Consider the following 21,053-nt stretch of genomic DNA (forward strand, 5'->3'; position numbering starts at 1 on the left):
CGTTGATTATGCTTTTTGCCTCAAAACTTCTATGAAGGTAATAGTTCAGCCCCCTCTGCGGTGAATAACCACTTTCCCTGCGGGAATGAGAGAATGAGAGACTCCCTCGAAAAAAATCGAAGCAGTTGGCACCGGATATCTTGTCAACCCAAAACTTTTTTAATGTAAAGTACTTTTAATCACTACAAGAAAATTGTTGTTTTCCGATGACATTTACTCCTACGCCAAACTTCGTGTCAGAGTATTAATATTGGAAGTTAATTATTGGAAGATGATATAAGTAACGTTTGTGAGAAGGTATCACTTGCCAGTTTGTTTTGGTTCAAGATGATTCCAGCTGCTTGAAGCTGATCAATTAGCTTGTCCGAGGACATGTCAATCTGTCAGTCTGCATCTTTAACAATGGCATCGAAGTTGTGAGGGAGCTTATCTTGAATTGAAGCCATCTCGTGACCAACCCTTCTCTTTATCACTATCTCTTATTGATGATCTTCGTTACCAATGGACTCCAATTATTTATAGGACATACATTAAACTATTCCTTCTACAAAATGACATTTTTTTTTTCTCACTATCATGAGATGAGAATCTTAAATCACCTAATTATTTCAAAAGGATGAATTAGATTCTTAATTTTTCCATGATTCACAACAAACACAGATAGTATTTTTGGATTCCTCTAGGATCAATGTTCCTTATAATGGGCAAACTTGAATGTTATTATCAAAAAAGATAAATTAGCTTCTCAAAAATGAATTATCTGTATTGAATAAGCATCGACAATGTTGTCTTCAAATTTATCATGCCATTAAATTGGCTCAAGACTAGGAATATTCATGACACAAACCACACTAATCAAATCGATCAAACCCATTAATTCTTTGTTAATCAAATTGGTTAAATACCAGATAAACCAGTAAAATTAATATTTATGTTAATCCAGAAGTTTTTACAAGCCTCTGCACCCATCTTCTCACCACAACCTTCCTTTTCTTGTGCCGTGACATCTTCATCCTCTACTAAAAGATTTATACTTCAACACATGCAACGAGTTCTTAAAATAGCCAACATGGATATGCATAACTTCATTTTTCAGCTCTTTCGCTAAACATTCTTGACGTATTGTCTGAGTACTGTTCGGAAGGACGAGTTTCAAGTTCACCAGAGCTTACCATCCGTAAGCATTGTCCTTCATCTTTATGCTAAATGCGACGCTGTATAAAGTCCTGGAGTTTGATGCATGGATTTTCCCTTTTACCTCAAACTTCTGTGAAGGCAATAGCAGAAGTCCGTCCTTCGTGATTTCCCAATTTTCCTGCGGGAATGAGAGATCGATTTGGAAAAATTCCTTATGTAAAGACACGCATTAAATTATTCCTTATATAAAATGGCAGGATGTGTTTAATTATCATGAGTTTAATCTTTTAATTACCTTATTCAGAAAGGATATATACATGAGATTCTTTTTTGTCACCTACGTATTTTATACACAAATATTGTACCACCTCAACTGTCTTAAGTTGCCATTATACCTAAAAACTAAAGCTAGTATTTAGGGATTAGACCTCGTCACATGAAACTTGGATTATTTTTGTTGTCCAGTTAAAAATATGAGGATTTGAACTTTTGGCCTTTGACTCAACAGTAATATTTGGGATTAATAAGCTGCTTGATGGGATGATATTTGCTCTGATGCAATAGCAAATTTACGGTCTACAGTTTTGAAAAGCTTAGATTTCAAAAGGATAATGAGAAAGTAGAGCATATTTATATAAACTGAGACTCTTGATTATTCCATAGATTATTATACAAAAGTCCCATACGTTTTTATTTATTCGCAGTCATATAGACCGCTACTAGTACTACTACTTATATTTGACGCATGAGAACTAAATTATTTTATTCATTACATGTCTAGAAACTTAGTTCTGCAAACGTCCATTCTTCGATTATCCTCATACTTATTTCTATTTGGCTGTAATGTCGATTTCCCTGATAACAATTCCCTTCTTCTTCTTATCATCCGATGAAGACAAAAAGATCTTCATAACTCCAGACATACCATTACTAGGAACGGTGAAATCTCCAATTGTGTGTTTTACCCAAACTTCGGAACGTTGTTGACTCAGATTTTTTGTAATTTTTTTAATTACTCCAGTTGGGAGATCAAATTCCATGGTCACGGGACTTTCCCATCCCTCGGCGTCGTTCTTCATCTTTATAGTGAAAGAAACAGCATAGGTCTTGGCTGGAGATAGTTTACTTGTGTCGAAATTCCCTGTTACCTTGATACTTGTTCCACTCTCTAGTTCAGCCACTTCCACTCCCGAACCGCTGTCTGTGTCCCATATCCAATCTCCCCCTTCGTATATGAGATCCTTTGCAAATAGCTGGAAGTTGGTCGCATTAGAGCTCTGGTCATACGTACACTTCTGCAATAATAATATGAAAAATATTAGAGACAATTTTAGATGGGACAGTCTTACTTACTCCACTTGATTGACATGGTAAGACCATCTAATAGTATAATGACATAGAGTTAGTTTCCATAACCACCCAACGTGGTTGTGGATGGTTGGTTATTGATGAATAGTAGAGAGTAGTTATTATGCTATTGGACAGTCTGACCACGTTAACCAGGTGGCGTGATAATACAGTCCCTTGTAAATATTTCTCAAAATATTACGTACTATTCTTGAAGTTAAAATTTAGTTATATATTACTAAACTGTGATAAGAACAACCACGACAATAAGATGGACCCTTTACCTGTTTGTTATTCTTCAAGAAAACTCCAGACTGGAGCTGTTTAAACACCTTCTCCGTAGAGGAGGTGTCAATCTCTGAGTCTGCATCTTTAATAATGGCATGAAAGTTTTGTGGAAGTGCAACTTGAGCAGAAGCCATCTTGTTATCTGTTGTACTAAATACTCTTGATGATAATTTTCCTTCTCATGTAGTCCTGTATTTATAGCATGAGATTGGAGAAATTATCTACGTATCTTTATTAGAAAAGAATTTAACTTTGTGATATGGCATACTTTAGATTATTCTTCTAGTACATATTCTTCGTCATCATTAACATCTTGAATAACTTTATTCTCAAGGATAAATCAGAATCTCAACTTAATTACCAGAGACCGTACGTGTGTGCAGTAACAATATCACATTCATTACATCTAGTCATGGATTATATTCTGTAAATGGAACTCCAACCATTGCTTTCATTTCTAATTTTTTCTAGGTTCAATAGTAACGATTTGTTTGTTGGGTCTGCCATGCTACTAGTTATTGGATTAAATATGATATTGAGTCAATGCCCACTAGTTTAGGCTTTCTAGTAAAATGATAACTTACCATGAAATTAAAGCTAAAGCTCACAAGTTCCAATCCTGACATAAGGGCCCCTCTGGCTTGAGCTTTTAGATAGCTATGGTTGATAAATTTAAACCACACATGTATAACTTAAAGACTCGTGACAAATTTTATCTGGAACACTTAGAAGTTGAGACTATGAGAACCATTTGGAAAATAACGTTCCTGATCATTATTGTCATGTATGTAGATTCAAATCAAAAAAGAATAAAGTAGTATTCTTAAGGATAAAAAGGAAAAAAAACCTTGAATATATGCATTGGTATCCTGTTACAAAAACAAAGATTTGTGATAAATTTATACTATTGGAGCATGTATAAATTAAGATATAATCGGCATGAAGCATTTTTCCAATAATGTTGCTAATCATCGTTATCATATATGTAATTTCAGATATTTACAAATCCAAAAATAATAGATAATATTTTTAAGGAAAAAAAAAATTTATCTTAAATATATGCATTGATATCATAAATGAAACCTACAGCTTTTCCAGTTCAGTTTGGTTTCACGGTTTTTTTTTTTTCTACCCCTAGTTACAGACAGAAAAATCTATTTACCAACTTAGTTTCTCTGAAGGATCTCTATATGTATCTACTATCATAGGGCTAATTCTTCTTATATGTATCATGTTTTATTATTGATATTAGTATGAAGGAAATGTGATATTTCAAATCCTTCAAAAAGTTTAACTTATATAATTATTTATAATTTTCTTCATTATTTTTGCAAAGCTTTTCAATTCTAAACCAAACTTTGCGGTATTTTAAAAAAAAAAAAAAAAGTTTTTCAAAAGTGGCAAGTTGTTTTTCTATGATCATGGAAGCTCTTTATTCAAATATTTAAATCAAAATTGATTCTCTATATTTTAATCATATAAAATTACAAAGGTTATTTCTTTATTCTTTTTGCATGACAGAATCGTTATTCCATATATTGATAACTTAAATGTCCTTCTCTGAATCAGATTCTGAAAAATAATCTACTTTGAACAAGAGTCGGCTAGATTGTCTTATCGAAGTGACAAATAAAAAAGGCGAATAGATTGTCTTATCGAAGTGACAAATAAAAAAGGCGAAAAAGGCTTAAGTTAAAAAAAACCATGTAGCTTTTTTAGGGATGTCGAATCTACGACAAAGAAATCCCAAAGGAAACTCGAAAATTTATTTAAAAACGATGAATAACTTATTACATAACAACCCTTTATATGGTTGAATTATTCATAATACTAGTATAGTGCCTTTGATTCCGAGAATATTATATTCATAATACTAGTAAAGTGCCTTTGATTCCCAGAATATTATATTAATAGAACGATAGATTATCTTTAAGATTACTAGGAATGTTTAGAAAAATATATTTGGTTAGATTATAATAAATTGGTGGGTATGTTATATTGATATGTTTGATTGGGAGGATAAATTGGTGGGTATATTATATAGATTACTAAATTACCCTTATTTTAAAATAATAATATAATATTTTTATTTTTATTTAAATCATTTTTAACCCCTTACATTTGAAATTTTGCTAAAACACCTCACTCATATAAAACTTTAGTTTATAACAAAATCATCCAGGGGTATTTATGTCCTAAAAAATTTGTATATAAGGATAAAATGGTCCATTAATTTTTTTGTAAATTGTTTAGATAACAAGGGCATTATTGTCCAAAAAAATTATTAATAAGGGATAACATTGTAATAAAATTATGATTACCAAATAATTTTAAAATACCAGAGAAAATGAAGATAATCAGATTACCTCCTATGGTTATGTTTGGATCGAGGGCATATAAGATAACGGGGTAATCTTCGTTCATTTTATAAGATTCTGGTGTTTGGTTTGCAAGTAATAAAATATTACAAGAATCTTTTATTGCAAATAGTGTTTATTATTGGTAATATGGGAGGTAATCCGATACCCTCCTCCATCTCTAGGATTAAAACATTAACGGGATTGAAAACCATTTCGGATACAATTGCCCTCAAATATCTACCAAATAGGAATTACCCAACCCCCCTATATTTGAGAAATTAGCTAAAATACCCCAGCTACAAAAAAGTTTAAAAGTTAACAAATTACTCGCAGCCACCTTAGACCACCATCGGCTGCCAACGTCGGTCACCGTAATGATGTACGACTGACAAGATCTGGCCGATCATGCACTGATATGACATTTTCCAAACATGGATCTTTGATCCATTATTGGAAATGACCGTAAATGTTTCACGGCCACCATTTCATGGTCACATCTTTGGCCGTGAAACGGCCATGGATTTGTGATCGATGGCTAGAAATGGCTTTCCATATACAGCCAATAGTGTGTCATTCCATCAGCTATCAGCGGCAATAGGCGGTGGTGGTTGGCTGTGGGCGATGGCTTAGGGTGGGTAGGGGTGATTTTTCTACAAATTATAATTTTATATAGATGGAGTGTTTAGCAAAATTTCAAATATAGGGGTTAAAAGAAATGATTAAAAAATAATATTATATTAATATTTAAAAAGGAGAGAAATTTAGTAATCTATAGAATATACCCACTCATTTATTAACCCAACCAAACATATTATTCACTAATTTATTCGAACCAACCAAACACATTTTCTAAATATTCCTAGTAATCTTCAAGATGATATATCTTTTTGTTAATATAATATCCCCTATAATAAAACATTATATCCCCTATATAACCAACAGTAATTACTATTATTTTTAGAAGATTATTGAAATTTTATAGTATTTGACTAATCAAGTAATATAAGATAACATTAATTACCTCAATAATGGGAGATTACCCTCAACCAAACACACCTTAAAGTAAGGTAAAAATAATTTCTAATTGAACTAAAATCCCTACCTAAAAAAGTAAACAAATAAGAAATAATTAGTAAATGTTTTTCAAGAACTTTTCTAGAAAGAAATACGAAGAATTGATTTATTTCAATGATTGAAGATTGAATACAAACACTTGATGTTTTCTTCAGAAAATATTTCTTGATTCTAATAAATAACTTTGATTCTCTAAGCCCAATATTTTGTCTCCGTATAATCATAGAAAGCTGGATTTTTGGCAAGTTTTGCTAAGAGTATTCAACATCTTTGGACCTTGGCTTTCCCGATAGGATTAATAGAGTCTTGACTCTTGCAGTTAGGTGGCCATGATTTTGGAGGTTGTGGCACAGTGATAGCTGCTTAAGTTATGTCTCATAATTGTTTATCTCCTCCTCCACTAACTTGGGCTGCTTTTAATAAGGGGTGTGCAGAATAACCAGTTGGAACCGACAGATAACTGAGGTTTGATTCCTGTTCCTACCGGCCTTCACTAGGTTCTGATTCCAAAAATATGTAACCTATAATGTACTGCAAGAACTGAAACCGGGACTGATGGGACTGATACAGATGACATTAAAAAATAGGGGGGTTTCGGTAATATTGCATGTCATATATAAAAAAACTAAATTAGGATTTGGGGAAAAAAGTTTCCAGTCGTTGGTCACTCGATTCACTTCTTTTCCGTCCAACGACTCCAGTCTGCCTGTCGCTCTCTCTTAATTCAAACTTAAAATCGTCGAATCTCCGATGCTACCAATTCGAATCGTTGAACGGCAAACGCTATTCTCCACCGTCTCACGTTCGCAAGAGTCTTTTCTCCGATTAGGTATTTTCAAAATTTTAAATCTTTTTGAGTTAGGGTTCTCTCTACAATTAGTGGTGAAGAAGGCGCTAGTTATTGCTATGGAGAAGAAAAATAATAGGATGCTTGACTTGTTGCAGGAATGCTTCAGTGAAGGGTTAATCACTATCATTCAGATGACGAAAGGGTTTACCATGATCAATGATGGTCTCGATCATCTGGCCCTTGACATTCCGAATGCAAAGTAGAAATTCAATTTCTATGTTGAGTATGCCTAGAAGAAAGTGTGGCTGCTGTCATCATTTGGTTCATTGGCAGCAGATGCTTCGCCCATCACGGTAGCAGCAACTTGAGAAGAGAAGATTATATCTCTCATTTGTATCTCTCTTGTATGTTGTTGCCCTTTGCCATTACCTCTTGTACTGTTAAATGGAAGTTTGAAAGGTGGACAGGTTGATGAAAGGTGAATCATTTCTGGTGAAATTGATAATCATGGTTAAATATTGAATAAGAATGGTTTAGATATATGATTATGGAAATTAATGAGATGTTATTTAGAGAAAATATTGTTTGTTTTTAAGAAAATATTGTAATTTGAAATTTGAAATTCTTAGTTTCCATGAAGTTGGATTGGAGGTGGAGGGCCTAAGGTTTATTTATGGGAAATGTTAGAGGTACATATCCTCTTATAAAGAGTCTTTTTATAAAGTGATGTGACAGTGACACTACCAACATCATACGTTCCATATCGAGATTGTGATCTAGATCCGTATACGAGGCTATAAGCCAAGCTTGTCATAAGCCCTTTCGTTCATAAGCCTTTCCCCACCAGTGCCATAACTAACTTTTCTTATTGATTCATCACAGAGGGGGAAACTCGCCCTATGGTCGATTTAGGCTCCTTCCGTTCCACTGCATAGCCGTGCTAGTCAGTACTACGAGCTCTTTGTCCCACGCATCTAACCAGCTCGCGCTCGCGTGATGCTTAGCTCGACCTAGATTCCTCTTGTCAAATCAAGATTCTCAGTCCTATATGGAATAGGAAGGGTAGGATTTCTCAGCGACTTCCTAAGGGCATACTCATTACTCTGGCGGGGATCCCATCGGTGTGTGATCAAATTGTATCCTTTAGGAGCCGTATAGACACCTTTTGATGCATCCGGTTCAACATACGAAAAAAATCAATGTGTAAACTCCATTTGTCACTCCGATTACTTCATCAGGATTAATTTGGAAAGGCAGAGGGGATATGCAAGAACAAATAATTTTTATTGGAAACATTCCTCTAATGGATTCCTTGGGAACTTCTATGGTAAATGGACTATACAGAATTGTGATCAATCAAATATTGTCTGTTACATCACTTTGTACAAAGACTCTTTGTAGGAGTCTTTGTACATCTAACATTTCTCCTTATAATATATTTATTTGTAATTTTATTTTTTTGTTAGGTGCTAGGCGGGGTATTTGTAAGTTTTTTAGGGTTTTTTTGTTATTTTTAAAACTTTTAGGAGGTAACAGTAACTTTCTAGGGTTTTCGAAACCAGTGGTAGACCCATAATTTTTGCCCAGGGGCGCCTCCATGGCTCCACCATTGTTTATCAAACAACTAGTGAAAACTTAAAAAAAAATCATCAAACCTTAAGCAAAGAAAATAATATAATATCAATAATATAAAAGAAAATAATGCAATAACTAAATAGTTTACCATTTGAATAAATCTATGAGAAGCAAAACTTTGAGTAAATTATGTTGAAAATAACATCCAATTCACGAGAAAACATAAGAAAATTTTTACATGGAAAAATCTTTTCAATTAAAGAGAGCAAAAGACCATGGGAATCTAGTGATCCACTTAAATCCAATATAATTAAAAGAGTTTAGAACAATCACAATCCACCAAAAATATTCTACACAAATTTTTTATTCCCCCCCGTTTTTTTTTTTTGGCTTTCAAATATTATAATATAGATTTTGATGACTTTGATCAAACCTAGCATAAGCTAAAATCAACCAAAACTTAAATTAAGTCAACGTTGTCTTGACTTTTAATATGAATTAATAAAAAAAGAGAAAATTTTCTTAGTATAAACATAAATAGTAACTCAAACTTCTTTAATAATTTTGAGTAACTAAACGGTGACGTTTGAAATATAGGAAAGTGGTGAGTGAAGGGTAAAGAATAACATTCAGTAAAATAAAATTAAGATTTAATTTGGGAAAGTAGGAACATTCTTAAACACAAAACAAACTCATAAGATCCATGTATTTTTTTATCAAATTAGAATAAAAAAAACTTCCAAAAAATAAGCATGATTCAACCCTAAAATAAATTAAAATGAAATGAGCAATACACATACCTAAAATTGATAAAACAGAAAACGAATCTAATTGTGACACCTTAATTAGTGAAAGTTTTAACAATTTCAGTCTTTAAAAGTTTTAAGAACGAATAACAAAGAGAAAGTGAAAGAGAGAATGAGAGAGTAAAGAATTTTAAGGATAAAATTATAAAAAACAGGTGTATGTAAAAAAGAGTGGAGAGAGTTTTAAACTTTTAATGTGATGTAGGCGTGAAATATATATATTAATAACAAGTTTTATGGGGTCTATATAAACAATTTTTTTTTTTTTTTTTTTAAATGTGAGGGTAGGCTTGTGCTGACCTTCTAAGGGGCTGGGTCCACCCCTATTTGGAATTGAAACCGAAACCAATGTTATAGGTTCTGGTTTTGGGTACTTAGGAATTGATAGTTCTGATTCTAGTTCTAAATCCCATAATCGATTGGTTCCGATTCTAATTTCAATTCCTCCCATTTTGGTACCCACTCACCCCTATTTTTTATATAAACTAACCATGGAGTTGAGGTTTCAGTTATATGTATGTTTGGGTGGATTATACCTGTACGCAACAATTATAATCTTAAGTTGATCAACTTGACCCTTGGACTCAAACCATTTTACTAGATCGTTGACCCGTAATTTAATCCAAATTTAGGCCCATTTATTTTGGACTTACTTTTGATAACTCTTTTAACTAGGTTTCTGATACATTATTTTATCTAGTAGTTATGTTTATACTTACAATAACACTACGGACACTGAAATATTAGCACCAAATTTCTATACCGACCTACGTGTAACGCATCTTTCCATTTTTTTATAATTTTTCTCTAGTGAACGGTCGTCCATTAAATTTGGACGGCCGTTCACTCACATAGACGCCCATTCATATTATATAGGTGTTTGATTAAAGAAAAAGCTTCCTAACCCATGCATGCACTACACTCTCACTACTCCTCTCTCACTTTACCTCTCGGTCTCCACTCTTCTTCTTTACTCTCCTTTCTCTTCTTTCTCTCCTTTGCCTCTCTTTTCTTCCTTTTCTTCCTTTCTTCTCTTCTCCTCTCGTTTTCTCTTTTTTCTTTCTCTTTTTTTTTTTTCTTTTTCTGCTCTACTCTCGTTTTCTCCCTCTGCTCTCGTCTCCTTCTTCTTCATTTGGGCGAACAGCCCATTTCTTTCTTTTTTAAACAAAAATCTTTCTTTTCTTAAAACAGACAATGAGACAATGACATAATAATGGCAAAACCGTTTGTATAAAGATTGCAAATTTTGTAGTTGACAGAGTGTGCCTATATAATCTGCAGTTAATGTTGATGATTGCTTTCATGTTATGGATTATCTGCTGGAAGCGTAAAGTGGACAAGAAGAAGAGAGGTAATGGGGAATGAAGACAGAAGAAAAAGAGAGGAGATGGGTAATGAAGACGAAAAAGTTTACAATTTTTTTTTTTTTTTTAAAGTATGGATGGGCGTCCCTTTATTGCGGACGCCCGTCCAAAATTAAGGGACAGCCGTCCACAATGGTGGACGGCCGTCCCCAAATAATTTTTTTTTTCTTCATATGTGGGTGAAGGACGGACATCCAAAATTAATGGACGGCCGTCCATAATGGATGGACGGCCGTCCATAAGGTTTTATAAATTTTTTAATTTTATTTTAATAGGGATGGACGTTCATATTATATGGACGCTCGTCCATGTAATATGGACGGGCGTCCATGTGAGTGAATGGCCGTCCAATTTTGATGGACGGCCGTTCACTAGAAAAAAATTGTAAAAAAATGGAAAGACGCGTTACACGTAGGCCGGTACAAAAATTCGGTGCTAATATTTCGGTGTTCGTAGTGTTATTGTTATACTTATAATAGATTAGGCTTTAAAAGATCATAAGCACATATTTTCAATTAAAAACAGATTTATCGGGCACCAAAAAAATCTCATGCTATTTCATGACAGCCTACAATCAATACTTGGAGTAAAGCGAACGCAGAGGGGCTCTCCAAAGAAGCGAACGCAGAGGGGCTCTCTAAAGGTAATCTAGGTTCGGCATCTATTGCAGGAATTTTTTGCAGTTATAAAGGTGATTTTCTGGGATGTTTGTAACTACCCAAACTTGACAGACTATGAATGTACTTCCAGTCGAGATGGTACCGCAACAGTTCATCTTAGTTTAACAAATATCAAGTACTTAGAAAAAAAACTCCCAGATAAGAACTACTAAAGAAGTACAGTCTCCTTGTCCTTACAATCAAAACTTAAAAATTATTATGCACAGAGGAAGAAGTACAAAAATATTGTTCATCATGAAGCGTTCGAATATCTTACATTATTGCATGAAGAATATAATTACATAAACTAAACTTTGGCAACTGGGATCTCAATCCACTGCCTTTTTTTTTTTTTTTTTTTTTGCTTATTCTTAAGATATTCTATGCGTTCTATCTTGGTGCCATTTGGGAGGCTGAGTTTGAGATTCACTGGATTTTTCCATCCTGAAGCTTCTTCCTTCATCTTTATGACAAATGCAATACTGAAATAAATCCCTGGGATGATCCATTTTGTGCCGTATTTGTAAGACTTAATGTAGCCACATGCCACAATTAAGCAGTTTAAGATGGTTTAAAGACAGTTTTTGATCTTTGATGGGAGGTTAAAGATAGTTGATGAGAGTTATCTTGGTTGCTAGTCTAGTCACATCTTTTCCATCAAAGTGATATTAATACAACAAAAAAAAATTTCTGAAAGCATAGACTAGAAAACATCTCTCAAACACTTTCTCACCACACCTAAATCTTGGGTTCATTGTAATCCACGTTTGGCTGTTGAACGATATGACTAGAGTAGAGGTAAGTGATTAAATTTCACCTTTTAACCTCAAACCAACCTCCTGAGTCCTGATAATATTTCAGCGTGCTTGTACATGATCACCACTGCAAAAAGAGATCATCCATTATATTATTAATAATCTTAATTAATTCATAGAGATCGAACTAACGTGACAGTTAGGAATTTTTTCGTTAATCATTAATATAATAGTTATTGTTTGAGGGGAAAGTTGATCTGCCAAAATTTTTCGTCAATCTGATCCCAAGATTCGTCTCCTTATAATCACAGAAAGCTAAATACTATGTCAGAAAAGGTGCAGCGTGACCTCTCCGATGCTAAATCAGTAAGAAAGCCATAGAAGCTTTAAGAATCTGGTATCTGATTTTTGAAAAGTTTTGTGAAGAGTATTCATGTAAAGATTGATCAAGATTGCAAACTAAATCCCTAGGAATCGAAAAATAGAAGAAAAACAGGAGAAACTCAGTTACTTTATTCAATTGACTGAACTCTTTTTTATATTTACGAAGTCTATAATCCAAGTGAAAACTAATCTCAAGCGTTGATTCACACAGCAACAAGCACAGATTAAGCAGAAGTTGTGCGTAGGATTGTTGTGTTTTCTGCACTTACAATTAACACAGCATTTTCGCCAGGAAGATGACTAGCAGTGAGTAGGAAGAAATTCAAAGAAATAGTAATCACAGCTTAGGAACTTAACGTTTGTTTCTTTTACTAAGGGTAGCTTGAGATTTTTTTTTTTTATACTTACTAAAGGACCTGTTCTTTTGGAATTAAGTTTGAGTGCAGCTTGCACATCTTCGTCAACAATTCAACATCTCTGTACCTTGGCTTTCCCCGTAGAATTAACAGAGCCTTGACTGTGGCAGTTAGGTAGTCATGATTTTGGAGGTTATCTTATGGCACATTGATAACTGCTGCAGTCAGATAGCATGATTTTGGTGGCTATGACATATTGATAACTGCTTATCTCCTCATCCACTAACTTGGACTGTTTTTATATACATTAACCATAGAGTTGAGGTTTCAGTTGTATGTATATTTGGGTGGATTATAACTGTACGCATCAAATTATAAACATGTCCCTTGGGCTCAAACCATTTTACTGGATCGTTGATCCATAATTTAATACCCAGTTTAGGCTCATTTAATTTGGACTTACTTTTGAAGACTTTCAACTAGGTTTCAGGTACTTCATTTATATCCAATAGCTATCAAGGATTGAGAGTTGCTTCAGATCAGCATTCTGCTCATACCTATAATAGATTAGGCTTTAAAAGATCATAATATCATATGCACAAAGTTTTCAATCATAAATAGATTTATCTCCTCATTTTCTAAGGGCACCAAAAAGATCTCATACTGCTTAATGACAGCCCACAAGCCATCCTTGGAGTAAAGCGAATGCAGATGGGCTCGCTAAAGGTAACCTTGGTTCAACATCTTGTGGGGGAAATTTTTTTTTTTTGGGTAAACCAAGTAATTATATTTAAAAAAACAGAATAAAAAATGAGAGGGAACTCTCCTGTATGCTTTTGCCTTGGACAAGTCCAAGGAGAGGCTAATAAAAAAAGGCCTAAGACCAAAAGGTTGTCAATAAAAAAACAGGTCTTAGCAAAAAATCAAGACAAACTATCTATACAAAGCCACATAGCCCAAAAAGGAACTCTGCATAACCCAAAGGCCGGCTCATGAATCTGCACATCCTACCCATACAACCAGCCCACATCAATAGTCCACACAAAAGGCCCATTCTACAACCCCAGCCCTTTGTAATTTTCAAATTTGGCGAGCCTCCAACATGGTTCCGGAGCCTCATTTCTGCATTCTAGGAAGCCCAACTTGTTACCTTCCAAATAGATTGATCAAATGCCACCATAACAAGCAGAACACTCTACCAAGAAGAATAAACTACCCAACAGTAGCCCATAAAAATTCTTCATTTCTCCACTTGGTTACTGCACCAAATCGTCATCAAAGAATAAAAATAAACATAAAAATCCCCCATCAACAATTCAACATCACTGTACCTTGGCTTTCCCCATAGAATTAATAGAGCCTTGACTTTGGCAGTTAGGTAGTCATGATTTTGGAGGTTATGGCACATTGATAGCTGCTTAAGTTATGCTTGATAGTTGTTGCAGTCGGATAGCCATGGGTTTCTTTGTTTCATTATTTTCTATTCTATTTCCTATTCTCAAAATAACTATTCGTTTCATTATTTAGGAAATTCTATTATATTATATTTAATTACTTTTAGACCCTTTAAGTTTATTAATTTAATTAAACACCCTCCAAAAAAGTTTAAAAATTAACAAAAACACCCTCACCTATCCACATTTTCCAGATTCCGGCAGCCACCGTCGGAAGGTAGCCAAAATCTGGTATAATGGTGTACTATCGACTGGATCTTTCCGATAGTGCACCGATCTATCATTTTCTGGCCAGATCCATCGTGAATCTGACCAGAAAAGGTCAGATCCACGGCCTAAGATCTAGCCATTGACGGCAAAGATCTGGCCATTGACGGCCAGATAATTAGACGACAACGACAGCTATATCTTTGACCGTCATTGATGACCGAACATGGCTAGATCTGGCCTTTTGTGGCCAGATCCATGGTGGATCTGGCTGGAAAAGACAATCTTTGCACACGGCTGGCTAGATCCAGTCGGTTGTGCACCGATACGGTGACTCTGGCCACCCTCCAGCGGTTGTGGCCGACTTTCAGAATTTAATGGGTGAGTGAGGGTGTTTTTGTAATTTTTAATATTTTTATTATAGGGGTGTTTAGTTATTTAACAAAGATATGGGGGTGTTTTTGTTATTTTTAAATTCTACCTTGTTATTGTCACCCAACTCTAAAAATATCAAAAATCCTATCCAAAATACTAAAACAAACGGACCCATGATTTTGGTGGTTATGACATGTTTTTTGATAACCAAGGGTGTCTGAGCTAGCTTATACGCACCTCAGCTAATCCTTCGAGATCCTGGAATTATTAGCTAGGTAAGAACTCTAGTGGTTACCCCTATTAGCAACCGAGGAGGGATTCGAACTCAAGACCTCTTGAATAATACACCTAAGAGTCCCTATCGAACCATTGACACATTGATAATTGCTTATCTCCTCATTCACTAACTTGGGCTATTTTTATATAAACTAACCATAGAGTTGAGGTTTCAGTTTTATGTATATCTGGGTGGATTAGAACTGTACGCAACAAATTATAATCTTTAGGCTCATTTAATATGGACTTACTTTTGAACACTCTTTTAACTAATACTTTTGAACACTCTTTTAACTTGGTTTCAGGTACTTCATTCATATCCAATAGCTATCAAGGATTGAGTGTTGCTTCATAACAGCATTATGTTGATACCTATAATAGATTAGGCTTTTAAAAGATCATCTGCACAAAGTTTTCAATTATAAACATATTTATCTCGTCATCTTTGAAGGGCACCAAAAAGATCTCATGCTACGTAATGACAACCTACAATCCATCCTCGGAGTAAAGCGAATGCAGATGGGCTTGCTAAGGGTAACCTTGGTTCAACATCTTGTGGGAAAATTTTTCACAGTTATGAAGGTGATTTTCTAGAATGCTTTGTAACTACCCAAAAAGGATATATACATGAGATTCTTTTTCTATCACCCAGGTATTTTATACACAATTGACTGTTCAAATACTGTATTATCTCAATTGTCTTAAGTTTCCATTTGTTGATGCGAATTTCGGCACTGGCTAAAACGTCGAGACGAAGAAGAGTGTAAACTAGAGGTACTCGGTTGACTCCAGGGAAAACTGAGTAATATGGGTGCATGATCCCTGGGAATCGGCATAAGGGACCCGTGTCGCATGTGACGGTGATCAAGGTAGTGATGTGTCTCCCAAGAAATGATGAGACAATTGAACATCTTTAAAGTGGTTCGGCTGAGAAGAGAATAAGGCCTTCGTCCATTGATATCTTATTTATTTGCATAAGATTGGGATACAAGATATGGGTTTTTCCGGTGGTCAGAAAAAGGTTTCCAGCTTGCTTTTCTAGCCGAGGATCTAGGGTTAGAGAAAGTTACCTTTGTGGTTCCTTAAAACTTGGATTATATTTGTTGTCCAACTAAAAATGTGAGGATTTGAACTTTTGGCCTTTGGCTCATCATTAATATTTGGGATTGATAAGCTGCTTGATGGGATGATATTTGCTTTGATGCAATAGCAAATTTACGGTCTACAGTTTTGACAAGCTTAGATTTGAAAAGGAGAATGAGAAAGTAGAGCATATATATATAAACTGAGACTCTAGATTATTCCATAGATTATTATACAAAAGTCCCATACATTTTATTTATTTCGCAGTTATAGAGACCGCTACTAGTACTACTACTTATATATGACGCATGAGAACTAAATTACTTTATTCATTATATATCTACAAACTTAGTTTTGCAAACGTCCTTTCTTCGATCATCCTCATGCTTATTACTCTTTGGCAGTAATGACGATCCCTTTGATGACAAGTCCTTTTTTCCAGTTCCCGTCCTCGATTTCATACATAGAGATTTCCATCTCCCCAGCCCTCTCCGGCAAAGTTCTGAACTCGCCAATGGGGATCTCTATCCATTGATTTCTTGGCTTCATCTTCAAATTTTCTTTGTGCTCTATCTTGATTCCGTTTGGTAGTAAGAGTCTCAGGTTCACTGGAGCATCCCATCCATAAGCTACTTCCTTCAACATTATGACAAACACAACTTCGTACAAAGCCCTCGGAGTGAGCTTTGTTGTCTCGAATCTCACCTTTATCTCCAGCCAGCACACGTTTAATAGTTCAGCCACATCTACAAAAACATCACTGCCAAAAAACTTACAATCAGGAGAATTATTATCCAGTAAACTCATCCATTGATTTAACAAATGTTCTTGCAGAAGTTAGGTGATACGAAATCTTTTATTGACATTTTCACATGTTTCTGTTGTTGAGGTGGCAATTGATTTATGCCATGTGGAAGTCAAAGTTTGAAAAGGGCAGTCAAAGGTGTTTTGCCAAAAGCTAAGGGGCAGTTCCGTAAAACTCCAGCCTTCAATAAACCTAATTTCAATTAGGTTTTTTGTGTTCATTTCGTTTGGTCTGGAACTTTCTCTCTTGGTTAACAGAGAGAGAAAGTTTGTTGCAAGATGAGGATGCGCTGGAGGTTTCGAACAGCGTTGATTGAATCTACGGTTGTGGTAGGTCTTAGCTGGTGTTTTTCTGGTTCTTTGTTCTTCTGTATAAATAGTTTTACTAATGCTTGGTTATTGGGTGTGTGTATGAGAGGTGTACGAGATCTGGGTTTACAGAGGGGTATACACTGTGTAAAGGGTGAGCGTATCTCTGTAAGAATCTCTTTATTCTCATAGTGAAAACTTTCTTACTGCCCTGAAGAGTGGACGTAGGTAATCTATAAGATTACCGAACCACTATAAATCTCTGTCTCTCTTTTTTCATCTTTATTTTGCTTCATATTATTGTGGTTTAAAACTGCTGATTATATGTTACTATTATCTGCTGCTTGAATCTGGTTTTTTTTGCCTTATACTGGTTCTGTGATTGGTCTCTTGTTTCAACAGTTTCATATATATCAGTGTTCCCAGAAAGCAGTAGAAACCTCTTTTAGATGGCATACATGATAATAGCTCTATTTTTTTTACCTTGTCTCTTTCAGGGAAGTCCACTTCCAATAACGTTGGTCATCTCCCCAAATTACTGAAAGATCCCTAGCAAACAGCATGAAGCAGTTGCTTCCGGATTCCTTGTTAACCCAATACTTCTGTAATCGTTATATATGTTAATAATAGCGATAATAGGGATATACAAATAAAGTTTGTGAGATGGGAGCTTGCCTTTTTCTTTCCATTTAAGAAAACTCCAGAGTAGAGCTGATCTTTTATCTTGTTGGGGGAGGACTTGTCGATCGGTGAGTCTGCCTCTTTAAGAATGGCTTCATAATTGTGTGGGAGTTTAATCCCATTTGTTTTCTCCACTACATCCTGGGATTTCGTGTGAGAAACCTGAACTTCTTGACTTGATTGTGTCTGTGAAAAAGAATCAATAATGTCGATTTCCCTGATAACGAGTCTGGTCTTCTCCTGAGGATCCGGTGAAGACAAAGAGATCTTCATATCACCAGACATACCAGAACTGGGAGTGTGGAAATCTCCAATTGTGAGTTGTTTCCAAACATTGGTTTCTTGATCACTTAGATTTTCTGTGGTTTGTTCAGTTTCTCCATTTGGGAGTTCAAATTTCAGGGTAACGGGTTTATCCCATCCCTTGGCTCTGTCCTTCATCATTATAAGGAAAGAAACTTCATAGGTTTTGTCTGGAGATAGTTTACATGTCTTGAAATTCGTTTTTACCTCGATGCTCTTTCCACTTATTAGTTCATTCACTTCCACGCCCTTTATTTTGCACCTTTTCCAATCTCCCCCATGGTATGTGAGACCCTTTGAAAATAGCCTAAAGTCGATGGCATCGGAGTCCTTGTTATGCTTACACAGCTGCAATAATGATATGTAAAATATTAGAAAAATAAGAAAAAATTACGTGGGACAGTCTTACCAAGTCATCTGGTTGATATGGCAAGACCGTACAATGATATAATGACAAATACTGCTGTGTATATACTAATTTTTCTCATTCATCAATAATTACCCTCTACCATTTATCAATAACCATCACTATGATTGTTGATTATTGGACGGTCTTACCACGTCACCCAGATGACATGGTAAGACTGTACCTTGGAAAAATTTCTCAAAATATTAAGTACTTACCTTGAAGTTAAAACTTAGTTATATATTACTAAACTGTGAGAAGAGTAACCACTAAAATAATATGATACAAATACAGTTTGTAAGATGGGGCCTTTACCTGTGTGTTCTGATTCAAGAGAACTCCATTCTGGAGCTGTTTAAACACCTTCTGTGGAGAGGAGGTGTCAATATGTGAGTCTGCATCTTTAACAATGTCACGTAAGTTGTGTGGAAGTTGAGCCATCTCGTGACCTGTTATACTCTTAATTTCCTTAACTCTTGATGATCCTTCTCAAGCAGTCCTGTATTTATAGCATGCATCAGAGAATATTTAAAAGTATTCCTTCAACGGAATGAAAAGATGTTCTTTATCATGATAATTAAGCATCTTGAATCACTTTACTCCCAAGGATAAATCAGATTCTCAACCGACCAGAGAGACCGTGTTCTATACGCAGTTAAGTGACGGCTTCTACTGTAAAATGATACAACAGTACGTGTGCATGCAGTACCAATATCTCATTTATCACATCTTGTCAAAGATTATATATTATATTGCGTAAAAGAAACTCCAACTATTATTTTCTGCCTGAATCATCAGCTTAAGTCAGGTTCGATAGTTAAGATGTGTTAATCCCGCAATTTGCGCCAAATTTTTCCTAGGATTCATTATTAATATCCTAATAATAACATATGTATTTCTTCTTACGTTGTATACCAGATTCGGGCACCACAAGATATTTATTTATGATTCTAATCCACTACTTATTACCACCTTTCCAGATGTACTTCATAATGTAATTGGACGGCATATATATTGAGACATAGAACAAATCCGTCTCCAATCTTTCCAGGTGTTTTGAAGAGTGCTGCTATCCATTGACAATTTGGCTTTTAAATTTTAATTTCAAATCGTCCATCTACCCCAGTTTCTTTTCATTCTTCTTATTCTAACTTTTTTAGTTTTTAGTTTTTTTTTTTTTTTTTTAGACGGAGCTACGCATTTGTAGCTGGATTTATCGGATGTGAGTGTGAATCATTTGGTGTTTGGTTAATTAGTGAGTATGTTGTATTAAAATGTTTGGCTGGGAGGAATAAATTGATGGGTATGTTATTTAAATTATTGAATTGTCCTCTAATTAAATATTATTATTATATTATTTTTTAATATTGATTATTATTTGGATTATTATAAACCCCCAACATTTAAAAACTTAGCAAAAACAACCTCACAATAAAAGTTTGGAAAATCAACAAAGCACCCCCACCAACCTAGCCATTGTCGGCCGTCGGCAACCACCGCAGGCCGCCGGCAACCTAACAGTGCACGGAAGGTAGGAAATGGCCTCCGTGCGCCGTATGGCCATTTTCGGTCAGAGATCTAGCCGGAAATGGCATTATATTGATGCACGCCAACCATTTTCGGCCTTCCGTGCGCCGTTCCCGCAACGGCAATGGTTGGTCGCGACTGTAGTCGCCAGCGGCAAGTGGGTGGGGGTGATGGCTTTAATTTGTTTTGAATTCAATGGTACTTTTGTCCAAAAAGTTAATTAATTGGGGTAAAATAGTAAAAGTCATATTCATGTAAATAAATTTAAAAATAAGGGTATTATTATCCTAAAATTTTATTAATAAGTATATAATTGTAAAAAAAAAAAATATTACCTTGGTAATCTTAGAATACCTAAGAAAATGGAGGTAATCAGGTTACCTCAAATATTACCAACAGTAACTACTATTGATATTTGAAGATTACCGGAATCTTATATTACTTGACAACAAAATATGGTAATCAAGTAATATAAAATGACATAACTCCAGTAATCCCATATTACCCCCAACCAAACACCCCTAAATGTTAAGGAACATAAGACCAATATTCTATAGTGTTATAAGGAAGCTCCATGTAGGGATTTGTCATCAAAAGAATGTTACTCAACCGAAAAACTAGGATGAGGAAAATCGACAACTCACTCTATTCATATTATTCGACTAATATAATGGTGAGTCCCTCATCTACTAACTCAGGCTTTTAGATGGAATAATAACTTAACATGATCCTA

The 21,053-nt window shown here is 34.9% G+C and overlaps 2 protein-coding genes across 2 annotated transcripts; both read right to left on the minus strand.

The window, feature by feature from the left end:
* Positions 1 to 1,766: 1,766 nt before the first annotated feature.
* Positions 1,767 to 2,931, minus strand: LOC116119105 (protein PHLOEM PROTEIN 2-LIKE A1-like). The gene is made up of 2 exons (XM_031405056.1): positions 2,769 to 2,931; positions 1,767 to 2,432 (listed from the first exon to the last, which is right to left on the minus strand). The coding sequence occupies exons 1-2, from the start codon at positions 2,904 to 2,906 to the stop codon at positions 1,968 to 1,970; spliced, it is 603 nt and encodes a 200-aa protein (XP_031260916.1). The 5' UTR covers positions 2,907 to 2,931; the 3' UTR covers positions 1,767 to 1,967.
* A 13,569-nt stretch (positions 2,932 to 16,500) lies between these two features.
* Positions 16,501 to 19,256, minus strand: LOC116119102 (putative F-box protein PP2-B8). The gene is made up of 4 exons (XM_031405054.1): positions 19,109 to 19,256; positions 18,079 to 18,735; positions 17,887 to 18,005; positions 16,501 to 17,050 (listed from the first exon to the last, which is right to left on the minus strand). Exons 1-4 carry the CDS (start codon positions 19,232 to 19,234, stop codon positions 16,681 to 16,683), a joined length of 1,272 nt encoding a protein of 423 aa, XP_031260914.1. The 5' UTR covers positions 19,235 to 19,256; the 3' UTR covers positions 16,501 to 16,680.
* Positions 19,257 to 21,053: the final 1,797 nt, after the last annotated feature.

The sequence above is a fragment of the Pistacia vera genome, unplaced genomic scaffold, assembly GCF_008641045.1.
Source record: "Pistacia vera cultivar Batoury unplaced genomic scaffold, PisVer_v2 Contig873, whole genome shotgun sequence".
Classification (NCBI taxonomy): domain Eukaryota; kingdom Viridiplantae; phylum Streptophyta; class Magnoliopsida; order Sapindales; family Anacardiaceae; genus Pistacia; species Pistacia vera.